The 11,217-nt window shown below is 34.1% G+C and overlaps 3 protein-coding genes across 6 annotated transcripts; 2 read left to right on the plus strand and 1 right to left on the minus strand.

Annotated features, from left to right (window-relative positions):
- The first annotated feature begins 955 nt into the window (after nucleotides 1-955).
- Nucleotides 956-2,789, plus strand: LOC130974497 (fasciclin-like arabinogalactan protein 1). The gene is made up of 3 exons (XM_057899371.1): nucleotides 956-963; nucleotides 1,881-1,979; nucleotides 2,318-2,789. The coding sequence occupies exons 1-3, from the start codon at nucleotides 956-958 to the stop codon at nucleotides 2,787-2,789; spliced, it is 579 nt and encodes a 192-aa protein (XP_057755354.1).
- LOC130974285 (stromal cell-derived factor 2-like protein) lies at nucleotides 2,178-10,748 on the plus strand. 4 transcript variants are annotated; one of them, XM_057899086.1, is made up of 8 exons: nucleotides 2,178-2,731; nucleotides 3,505-3,582; nucleotides 3,846-3,925; nucleotides 4,548-4,636; nucleotides 4,899-5,039; nucleotides 5,312-5,361; nucleotides 5,460-5,592; nucleotides 10,706-10,748. In XM_057899086.1, the coding sequence occupies exons 3-8, from the start codon at nucleotides 3,895-3,897 to the stop codon at nucleotides 10,730-10,732; spliced, it is 471 nt and encodes a 156-aa protein (XP_057755069.1). In that variant the 5' UTR covers nucleotides 2,178-2,731; nucleotides 3,505-3,582; nucleotides 3,846-3,894; the 3' UTR covers nucleotides 10,733-10,748. The 4 variants fall into 4 exon arrangements, with proteins under 4 accessions (XP_057755069.1, XP_057755070.1, XP_057755068.1 ...); XM_057899087.1 differs by lacking the exon at nucleotides 10,706-10,748 and adding an exon at nucleotides 7,047-7,987; XM_057899085.1 differs by lacking the exon at nucleotides 10,706-10,748 and adding an exon at nucleotides 7,083-7,987.
- Nucleotides 7,973-9,237, minus strand: LOC130974284 (dirigent protein 18-like). The gene is made up of 2 exons (XM_057899083.1): nucleotides 8,785-9,237; nucleotides 7,973-8,477 (listed from the first exon to the last, which is right to left on the minus strand). Exons 1-2 carry the CDS (start codon nucleotides 9,176-9,178, stop codon nucleotides 8,080-8,082), a joined length of 792 nt encoding a protein of 263 aa, XP_057755066.1. The 5' UTR covers nucleotides 9,179-9,237; the 3' UTR covers nucleotides 7,973-8,079.
- Nucleotides 10,749-11,217: the final 469 nt, after the last annotated feature.

The following is an 11,217-nucleotide window of genomic DNA, read 5'->3' on the forward strand; positions in this document are numbered from 1 at the left end:
GTGTAGGATAGCTTTTAACACGGTGTATTGTGTGCTATTTTCGGTGTATTTTGTAGCTTTTCTTCTATATTGATGAGCAGCTTGTTTCGAAGGTTGGGATGACTTTTAACAAGCTTGAAGATGCTATAAATTCAAGAAAGATTATTCGAAAGTTGCTGGTTTTTCTACAAGAATTCAGAGCACAAACAAGAAGGAAAATGAAATTAAGAACCAATTGATTACATGTAGCAGAGAGAAAAAATTAAAATCGAAAATATCTCCAACCGAGAAAAAAAAATCCTTCAGCCGGATTAAATTGTCCTGCAAGAAGTTATATACACATACTGAAGGACATTGGTGTTTGGATAGTTTCAAAGGCCGTGTTGCATCATTCACATCCCTGCTGTCCAAATCAAGCAGAGATGCTTAAACAGCACAGGATGGTGGCCTTGTCCCACTTGTCCGTGGTTGTGGTGTGATGTGGGGATGATGGTTCGTTTCTCCCACAGTGAGGACGGTGGCTTATTTCCACTCACAGAATAACGAGATTGATTATTCAATAAAGGAATGGGTTTGGGATTGGTTAAGATTATGATTTTCATAAATTTGGTGATGATAGCGAGTTTGTGATTGATATGATTATTGATTGGCAATGTTATGGGTTTTGTCCCGCTTGCGTTATTGATATTGTGGGGATGGTGATTTGTCCACCCACGGTGAGGAGAGTGGCTTTGCCCACTCACGAATAGACAAGTTGAGGATGAAGAATTCTCTCTCTTGTTGTAGTGTGGATGTGAGGAAGGTGGAAAGGCACTCTCTTTCGTATTGTTTTTCTTCATTTTTCTCTGGTTGCAAGGTGAAAAGGCACACTCCTTCAAATGTGAAAAGACACATTCCTTCCTAATTCCTCGCAGAGAAGGTAAAAAGACACTCTCCTTCGTTTATATTCCTCCTGGGGATGCTCAATAATGAGACAATGTCTGGGTTAGCTATCAGATGTGTCGGATTTTTACATTTTTAACCGATAAGTGTGCTCATGGCCAATAGGACAGGTATGCATCATGTGCATTTGTTTGCTATTATTTAAGTATAAATATTTGTTTTGATTTGTCTAACTGTATATTCCTATTTAATTGCTAATTGAAATACTTGCCATACTTGCTCTCTACTTGTGTTTGTCTTGTATTACTATCTTTGTGATTGAAATTACTGAATTGAATATGATTAAGACTAGAGGCAATTATGGAGCTGAGACTTAGTGACTTAACCTTATTAGGATTAGTTAAACCCTAGGCTGGAACTTCTGTGAAGTTGGGGGATTAGGATTGCTTAGTGGGTTCATGCTTCTTTATATAATGTTTATTTGGAACTATTATCCTACTGAAAACTTTTGAGTTCTCACTTGTCGTGGATTTTTTTTTCAGATGCAGGGTGTGATGCATCTCGCTGAGTGTGTAGGATTCTGTTGGCACAACGAAGGAGACTCTTTTGAAGTTTATTTTGGTTTATTTAGAACTTTCTCAACTTTTGAAAATTTTATTGTATTTTTCTCTTAGAGGTTTTTATTTGGAGAAACAGAATTTTTATTTTGTATACTTTTTGGTTTTATAATATTCTAGCCGGTCTTTTCTTCATGGGTCGAGATTAGTAACTTTTATGTGTCCTATTCCAGAAATTGTGGGTTGCTCCTGTCTACAACACTTCTTACGTTAACATATCGTATCTGAATAATGGCTATTGATTTTGTTTAATTTTTTTTACAGGATCTTAGTTATATTATTATTCTTCAGATATTAGTATTTTTTAGGTGTCGTAATACCTCACGACCTTTGATTTACGACTTAAGAGTAAATCTCTGTGAAATAGGGTGTTAACGGTTAATATTTTGTTTTCTTTTTCAGACGTATTTTTGTCAAGAGGAAGTATAGGGAGGCAATGGAGTATTTGTACAATGTGTACAATGGAAATTTAGGGATGTTTGATTCAGTAGGATATCTAATGTTTATTATCCCTGGTACTTAGATGGTTATTCTGGATACACTACTACATTATAGGCATTTGGTAACATTTACCTCTAAACATTTATTAAAATGTTAGTAATTAAAACAAAATTGCTTAAGTAACATTTATGCTAAAATGTTACTAAATACGTATTTTTTTTTAAATGTTACCTATCCTTAATTATTTATTCACAATTACAGGAACAAGCATTCAAGCAAACCTTCTAGGTCACAAAATCAAAATCTCTCACTCCTCACATCTAAATCTCACTCACGCTGCGATCTCATCACTTATTCCTTCGCGCATTTGCTTCGATCTCGTTGGATTTCAATCCCAGTCTCGCTCTTGTTCGATCTCGATCTCGCTCGATCTCGATTCTCGATGGAGCCAGCAAGTTCGACTTCACCGTGCAGAATGACGGTGATCAAGTCACGCTCAAGACCAAGATTGTTACTGCCAAGATCACTGGCACACTCATTGACGAAGACCCGCTCGCGATCTACACCATTGATAAGGTTTTACTTCCCAGGGAGCTTTTCAAGGCCCTGGCTCCGTCTCCTTCGCCCGCGCCTGCACCGGAGCCAGCCGCCGCGGACGCTCCTGCATCCCCAAAGAAAGAGGGAAAGAAGAAGAAGCAGAAGGCAGCCGACGCGCCGGCAGATGAGGAATCAGCGCCTGCAGATTCGCCCAGTGATGCCGCCGATGACAGCGCTGATGACGGTAACGACGCTGTTAGGTTTGACGGCGTCAGGTACGGTAACGTCATCTTCGTGGTTATGGCTTTGTGCTTTGGGTTTTCGTTGCTGTAAACTGTGAGTTCTGTAATAAAAAGACAAAAAAGAAAAAGAAAAAAGTTTCTTAAATTATATGTGTTGCTTTAATATTTTTCTTACAAGAAAAAGAGAAATTTTTAGCCATTTTTTGTTATAGTTAGGAAATAAAGGGAATTTGAAATGCTGTTTCCTTTATTACTGTATTTTTATTTGGTGTATTTTGTAGTATGTGTATTTTTAGCTGATTATTACCATTGTAGTTTTCTATTTGTCTTGTGATCATGCTGCTAAAATGTTGAAAGTTTCTATCAGCAATGGTAATGAATTAGATCATGAGATTTTTTTTATCTATTTTGGGTTCATATAGCTCATCTGCTAGATATTCAGAGGCATGTGAACTTATTGAATGCTTGAGAGGATAAAATGATCACTGAAGCACTCATCATTATATTTTGCAAGGCTAAAAAGCTTGATGCAGCCTTGGAGGAGTATAGAAGTAAAGGAGGAATCGGCTTCTATCACTCATCACTTATTTCCCACTACTGTAGTTGATTTTCAGGAAATTAAATTCCCTATGTTTAGCACTATGGAATTCAGACAAATTTTAGTTATCGACTACATCATTTCACTTCGAAACCAGAATAGTGCATTAGCAGTTAAAGGACATTAAAACCAATTGATTACTGTATGTATGTTTAATTGAAGGTTGTTTGTGGACTGATTTTAAAGTTGAATGTTTGTTGTCATTTAGAAGTGGTACTACTAGAGAATGTGGAGCTAATACTTGAAGCAATTGATTATCTCTAGCTTCCATTTGCACTAAAGCAAGGTGCAGTGATCTTATCCTTCCATATACATTTTAATGATTTTTCTGTTTTACCATTATTCCGTGCTATTTTTCCCCCTTGATACATTGGTTGATTAGAAATTTTATATATCAAGTCATACATTCACACTAGACCTATTTATCATCCACACATTATTAGTGTAAAGCACATGGTCTCTTCAAAGAACTTCCCTTTCACATGTTGAGAGATTAGAAATTAACTTCTCCCGGGCATTTTTCATACTCTAAATCCCTTTTATTTTCAGGTTCTGCTGGGGATATGGGTGCCGGAAAATCCATCCTCGTTTTGCCGGAATGGTCCTGCTTGACAGTCTTCATCTGCTTGGTACATTGCTTGTATAATATTCATATGTGATAGTCATTTAGATTTTAGATTAAGACTAGAGGTTTTTCGCTTGCTAGTTGACACTATGATTAGTAACTAACAGCTTAATTTAAGAAAATCGCTGCATGTATTTATTTGCTAGTATATATATTTGGAAGCTAGACATGTGTGACTGTTTGAGTAATAAGAAAGGTTCCATTCCCATTTCTTGCATCATTCTGACAACAATGATTTGTACTGTTTATGAAACCCCAGCTGCGTCTAGTCCATAGATGATGGGGAATCCCTTGTGCACATTGTTTTTATATTTATTTTGGTTTAGCTCCATTCCTTCACTTGATTTTTGCTCCTGCTTAGTCATCCAATAATATAAGTTTTCTGTTTCTTGCACTTGTGTTTTTAATGTATCCTTCTTCAGATGTGTGCTAATTCCTGATATTCTTTTTAAGTGAACACTTATAGACTACAAATTTATTTTCTTATGTTGCTTGAATTTTGCTTTCACTATGGCCTTGGGGTAACTCACCGGTTCGAAGCCAACCAATAAAGTGTTATATTCATTTGAGTTGGCTATTGTTCTCTGTACCTCTCTTAATTCCTTTTTATTTTTATGGTCTTGCAGAAATTTGTTCTGCAGAAATTGGTGGTATTTCCTCTCAAATTTCAGAATTTGTGGCTTTTGAACAATTATATGGGAACTGTTTGGATAAGGTAAGAATATATTGTCTTAGAATATATTGTCTTTGTATTTGTATGATGTATACAGGTGAAAAATTCTGAATGGTACTTTATGGCAATTTCTTGTTTTCTATTGAACACCTAATAACCTCTTTTGTTGGTAGACATATACATTGAAACTTAATGGTCATAATAACATTTTTTCTAAGCTAAGATTCTTAATTGCTAAATAACATGATGGAATAGTAGTTGTTGTAGTTCTCAAAAATTACATGGCATTAACATTTTGTTGCAGATTGTTAGGCCTGAAAAAGGGAGTTCTGCCAAACAAGGTGATACCATTAAAAGTGAAACAATTATTAGATTGCAGCACTTGGGAACAAGAAAATGGCTTCACAGCCATATGCATGCTTCCCCAATTTCAAACAATCTTGAGGTTAGTTGTTCATTAATTACTCTCTTTCTTTGATATTTTCATAAGGAGTCTATTAATACTTCTATTACTTTTATAGATTAATATATTCAGATACAATTTATATCTTGATATATTGAGTTATAAATAAATATACCAGAAAAGTTAAAACGGCTTATTTATGGAATAGAATGAGTGATTATATCTAAATAGTTTTCATCATTGATGCAATTTGCAAAGGAACAAGTCTCTTTAATTTATTTTCTAATATTTTTCAAGTGGAACTGCACATATAGGTGAGTTGCTATGGAGACGATTCTGAATCGGACAAAGGAGACAATTGGAAGTGAGACATTAAATTTTATTTTTGTGAGAATATTTAGATTTCAACATTCTCTAAGATGCTTCATAAATTATAAGTATTTCAATTTTTTTTTCCTTTAGGCTTCTAATGGAAGGAAGTGGGAAGAATTGGAAACAAGATCAGAAGATTCGGCTTCAACATTTGAAAACTAGAGGCTATCTACATAGTCATGATAAGACATACTCATCAAGAATTATTGGGGGACACCATGAGGTAACAATAATTAAGAATGTTTTCTTCTGTGAAAAAAACTTCTTATTAGTGCACTCATACATGCCTTCATAATTATCCTATGGTATTGCTTCTACTTAACAAAGTAGTTATTCGCTTAACACTAAAATGAAACACTCTAATCTTTTCGGTACTAGTGTAATTATAAATTGTCGAGGGACTAATTTGTCAACAAATCAATCTTATGCTGGTTAAATGGAAAGTTAATTTAAATGTGAAGCTCTTGGGACTTGTATATTTAGTTCAACAACAAAATGTAATGCTTCTTTTTTTTTTTTTTTGGGACATGAAAATGTTGTGCTCTTTGTTTTTGGTATAAGGTTTGCTCTTTATTAAGTTTAGCTTTGACTTGTGAAGAACAGGAAATGTTATGTTATGATCATGAGATTCAAAAGCCCAATTTGGCCTAATTTCTTAATTAGTAATTGTAGGGCTAGGTAAAATAATCCAATTAGTAGTATAAGGGTTAGTTATAATATAAATCAGTATATATAGTACATTAGTAATGGTATGAATCATGAAGTGAGTTCTGAAGAAAGGTTTGAGTTTCCTTGTTCTGTTTTTTATAGAATCCAATTTTGTGTTCCTTTAATTTCCAATTTTGTACCCCAATTTCGATAGAAAGTCACATTTTTATTATTGAATTTCCACAAACACAACATGTTAATGGGCCATTTCTTTGATGTTATATAAGAAAATTTACAACGTATATATGTATTTCTTAAGAAAATCCGTCAGATAACCAAAAATTCATCTATAATAAAGACTAAATCTGTCTGTATTAATCCATTTTCTAGTTGTGATTTAATTTTTTTAATTTAATAATCTAACAATATACTTTAGTTTATATTTTTAAATATTAATGGCTAATTTAATAGTCAAAAAAATCAATTTTAATGACCCTTTAATATTTTATCAAAAATTTATTTCTTCTTTTTAAATATTTTATTAATTAATTTCTTTAATAATTTTGATAAAAATAAATCTCTATTAATAATTAAATCTTCTTAAGATAACAAAGTTATATATTATCGACTCTGCTAGTTAGATAACGAAAATTATGAACAACGTGAACAATGGGCTATATTCTTGACTCATAGAAAGGCAAAAAAACAAAAAAAAAAAACAAATAGTCCATCACAAATTACCCTTCTAAAAATTCTACTTTCACCTTTTATATTTTAACCATTCACCTTCTAACCCTTTTACCGCCGCATATCCCTTCCCAAACCCTCATTGCGTTGTCGATCCCTCCCTCCCTAGCCAGCCTCAGTGACGTCGAGCTTCTTCTCCATCAAGAATGTCAGTTTAGAATAAAAATAATCATCTACATACCTAGTAAAATAAATATCCAGCAAATATCATTCTATCTATTTAAATCCAATCCAGATATTTATTTCTCCTGCAAACAAGATGTTTATTTTTCATACAAATAGGATGTTTGTTATTAATGTGAATCACATCCGAAAAAGGAGAAGAAGAGGAAGAAGAGAAAGAAGAGGAGCAGGAGAACCACGGCGGCAGAGGGAGGATGACGACGAGACAGCAGCAGCGCCGCCCACGAACAGCGAGGCAGCAGCAACGCCGCCCGTGGAACGTGAGATAGTTGCAGTGGCGCATGGGGAACGCACACAACGGCATCACTCGTGCGGCAGCAGCTGACAGCGGCAACCTGAATGACGACGCTGAACGAGGCTGGTGGTCGACACAGCGACAGCGTCAAGAGCTCGGCGACGACAATGATAACTGTTGATGGAGAGATCGATGCTGGTAAAGAAGCTGGTGGAATGCAAAACGGCAGTACTGAAAAGGGATGGAAGAGAAGCTGGTGCGGCAGCGAGGTGGGGGCAGCAGTGTTCTTCTACATCTAAACGACTATCTCCGGCGACGACGGTGGGATATGGTTGTGGACCTGAGAGGGATTGGCGCGGACGTTGGAATTATGGTTATGGTGGGATTTGGAATAACCGTATGTAGTGTGAATGTGTTTAATTGCTAATTCTAATATTTTAAATTTTAAAATTTGATAATAATTATTTAATTAATTAAAAATTTAAATTTTAAGTCAATTTTTTTTTAGACAGTTGTTTACATTGTTCACTATATATATACTTTTCCTTATATTATAGGCCTGGAACATGTCCAAACCTCATTTTAGAATAATGATTATGTCAAGTTTTATCTATTATAAATAGATGCATATATTTACTCTTCGTTTTTGCTTGTTAATATATTATTGAGTGACATCTTATTCTTAGAGAAAGGCCTACATACAAGTTTTAATTAAAGATAGCAAAAAGGTTAAAAGCCAAGAATGTATGTATATTGATTGTTAATTCAATCTCAGAAGAAACAACTCAAATAATACAATCTGCATTCGAATTTGACAAAAACACATGACTGAATCTTACTATCATCATCAATAAATAACAAAATGCCAACTTTGCCCTTTATTCCACATGAGTTTTGTTAGTAGTTCAAATGGACAGTGATCCTCAGCAATGTCTCAGCACCATCAGTGGCAATCTGCCCTGGTGGTATGAGACTCCTAACCTCCGCAAAGCCCTTGGCATTCTTGAACTTCCCAGTCCCACTGATCACCGATAACTTCGACATGGCGCTCCCAATCTTGAACAGTCCGTACAAGTTTAAGCTGTCACCGTACTCCCCTCCTTCAAACAGTGCTGTGAATGCCATCATTTGCCGGCTCCCATCTGCTGAACTTGCAACATAAACCCCCTGAGCCTTCCCAACTATCTGCGATCCCAACTCTGGTTGCACCGTCAAAACATCATCGATCACAGTTATTGTGCCGAAACCAAGTCCCAACCCATCAGGTCCTAACTGTAACTGTCCGTTACTATTTCCTGCCAATAACGTTTGGAAGACTCAAATAAATTTAAACAATCTAAAATTATCTTATTTAGCATTTAATAAATACTGTTCCATTAGAATAATTATGTAATTTTAGATGTAATAAGCATAGCTACGTAACTAGTGTATTAATTCATCTACGTACCAGAGTAAATTTTTTTCACATAATACTTTACGTATAGCGTATTGCGTACTGCATATTCATTCTCGGATCAAAACTTGCTGCGTTTATATTATAAGCATGAAATTATAGATATTAAGTTAAATAAATTAACTTAGTTATTATCTCTCTAACATTACCATTTGCCGCAAAGGTGGTGCCAGCCAGGCCGGTGCCGAGGGGGGTACCAAAAACACCATTAACAGTGGGAAGAGCACCGTTGGCGTTGGGAATGGGAGTCCCAACTTGTGGGGTTTTGAATCCTATTGGGGTTGCAAAAGGAACTTGGCCATTGTAAATGTTCCCAAGTAACCCAGTAACTGGTCTAGCTGTTGGGTTGCTTCCACCAAGAATGTCATGCATGAACAACTCAAGGATTGGTTCTTTTCCTGTGGCTTGAACAGGGTTAACTGCAGCCGTGGCATTTGGCATTCTTGCCATGATTGTTAAAGAAATAAGCATCATTACAAGGGATAATAGTGGAGATAATGCTCCCATGGACATATTGCCTTGGATGAAGAGGCTCTGATCCATATAGATGTTTTCTATGTTATTGAAGAATGGATTATGTTGGACTGGATGATTGAAATAAAATTCGATTCCTTAGCTTGGAGTTATATAGTATGGAAATAAAGACATAAGAGTGCATGGGCCGGAAGTAGTTGACTTGTGAGACATGGGATTGGTGTAATGAAGTTGTTTTGAAATTAATATTAAATTAAGTAGTAGATTAGTTGTACCTTGACCAAATTGGAACGAGACTCAATTTTCAGGAATAGTGAACATTTTAATCTCTATCATCAACTTTTCTTTTCTTTTAAATGCTGATATCATATAGTTAAATATTGAGGAAGTTAACTAAATAAATCAAGTACTAGAAATATCTAAAATTTGGAATTATCTAGAATCAATTTATAGAGCCTATAAATAGGCTATCATAGAGTTCATTGTAACTAACTAATAAACATATCAAATTTCATTAGCATTTGTACTCTCTCCTTAACTCAATAAAAAATATAACTATCAAATTTCTCAAACCATTTATTTAAACTACTTATTCATCAAAAATATCCTTGCTACAATATTCAAGTCCATAATACACTAAACTAATATCAAACTATTTCATAAAACTAACAGTAGCATCAGAGCTACATTCGATCATCTATTGGGCGTAAAATCTTTCTTTCTAACTTATCAACTATACATATCTACCACATTATAACCCACTCAAAAAATAAAATATTTTCCATAACATGACTATCTCAACCATCAATATCCCCATGTCATATTGTCATAAGATAATTACGAAGATTGACATTCTCAAATAAAAACCTTTCTACCATTGTTAGCAGAACCGGACCGGACCGGCCGATTTGACCGAAAAACCGGTGAACCAGACCCTATGCCGATCCGGTCCGATGATTGGACCGCACAAGTTTAAGAATCGGTGCGAACCGGTCAAATCCACAAAAAACCGGTAGAAACCAGTCAAATTCGATAGCAACCGGTCCGACCGAACCGAAACAATTTAAAATTTCCTCAAAATGAAGCAGCTTCGAACCCCCATCCCTCCAGGAAATAAAAGGTAGCTACATCCACCAAGCTAACTTGCCTATTACTAACATATATGCAAATTAAAATACATATTAATATCTTTCAGTAAATAATTTACTTTTATTTAATTTATTTTAATTTTAATGATAAGCTCACTCATTTTTAAATTAATTATATTTTTATTTAACAGTAATTATAAACTCACTTATTATTTTTTTTCATAATTATATAATATCTATTAATATTATTTTTCAATATATACTTGTAGTATATAATAGTATAATAGATATAAACTAATTAATAAATTATTAAAATTTAAAAATAATACTTATTTTAATATAAAAATAAAATAAAAATATTTATGATAGAGTAAAATTAACAAAATACTTATTGTTTCTGTTCCATATTGTTTAGAATAGCTAGATATTTTTAAAATATTAGTAAAAATATGTATTTTAAATTTTTAATTCTAAATTTTTTACTATATTTTGTTTTTTATTTACATAGGACCGGGTTAACTGGTTCAACCAGTGACCCACCGGTTGAACCAGTGACTCAGTGACCCAGTAGCCTGACCGGTTCGATCACCAATTCGGTTCTGACAACTATGCTTTCTACAATTACAAGACTTGTGGAATGTTGTTCACAAAGAGTTTATCATGCCAGAAAATCAAGCAACATTTTTCGCTGTAGAAAAGAAAAAATTTAAAGAAGAGCAATAAAGAAATTATATTGCTCTATGTTTCCTCTAACAAGCTGTAACATTAAGGATAATTTTGTTTAAGGGATAATTTTAAAAATAATTTTAATATTAAGGACGATTTTGAAAAAAATTAGAAATAATTTTGATTTTCACACTAAACCATATGAATCAAAACAGTACTTATTCCAAAAAAATCCACAATGAGAAGAAAAGATGCATCTACTTATATATCTTTTCATTTGTCTCTTCACTGCATAAGTCTATACTTATAGTTTTTTATCTAGGACTTTCTTGTACATCTATAGTTTAGATTGCA

Source organism: Arachis stenosperma, chromosome 4 (assembly GCF_014773155.1).
Source record: "Arachis stenosperma cultivar V10309 chromosome 4, arast.V10309.gnm1.PFL2, whole genome shotgun sequence".
NCBI classification, from domain to species: domain Eukaryota; kingdom Viridiplantae; phylum Streptophyta; class Magnoliopsida; order Fabales; family Fabaceae; genus Arachis; species Arachis stenosperma.

Excerpts from the sequence above, each read along its gene's own strand:
- LOC130974497 (XM_057899371.1), top strand. Across the intron at positions 1,980-2,317 it reads GATTCAGTAGGATATCTAAT|TCTCGCTCTTGTTCGATCTC; the intron begins GTTTATTATCCC and ends TTTCAATCCCAG.
- LOC130974285 (XM_057899084.1), top strand. The coding sequence starts at position 3,895 with ATGGTCCTGCTTGACAGTCTTCATCTGCTTG. Across the intron at positions 5,040-5,311 it reads CAATTTCAAACAATCTTGAG|GTGAGTTGCTATGGAGACGA; the intron begins GTTAGTTGTTCA and ends CTGCACATATAG. Across the intron at positions 5,362-5,459 it reads GACAAAGGAGACAATTGGAA|GCTTCTAATGGAAGGAAGTG; the intron begins GTGAGACATTAA and ends TTTTTCCTTTAG.
- LOC130974284 (XM_057899083.1), bottom strand. The coding sequence starts at position 9,178 with ATGGATCAGAGCCTCTTCATCCAAGGCAATATGTCCATGGGAGCATTA. Across the intron at positions 8,478-8,784 it reads CACCACCTTTGCGGCAAATG|GAAATAGTAACGGACAGTTA; the intron begins GTAATGTTAGAG and ends CGTTATTGGCAG.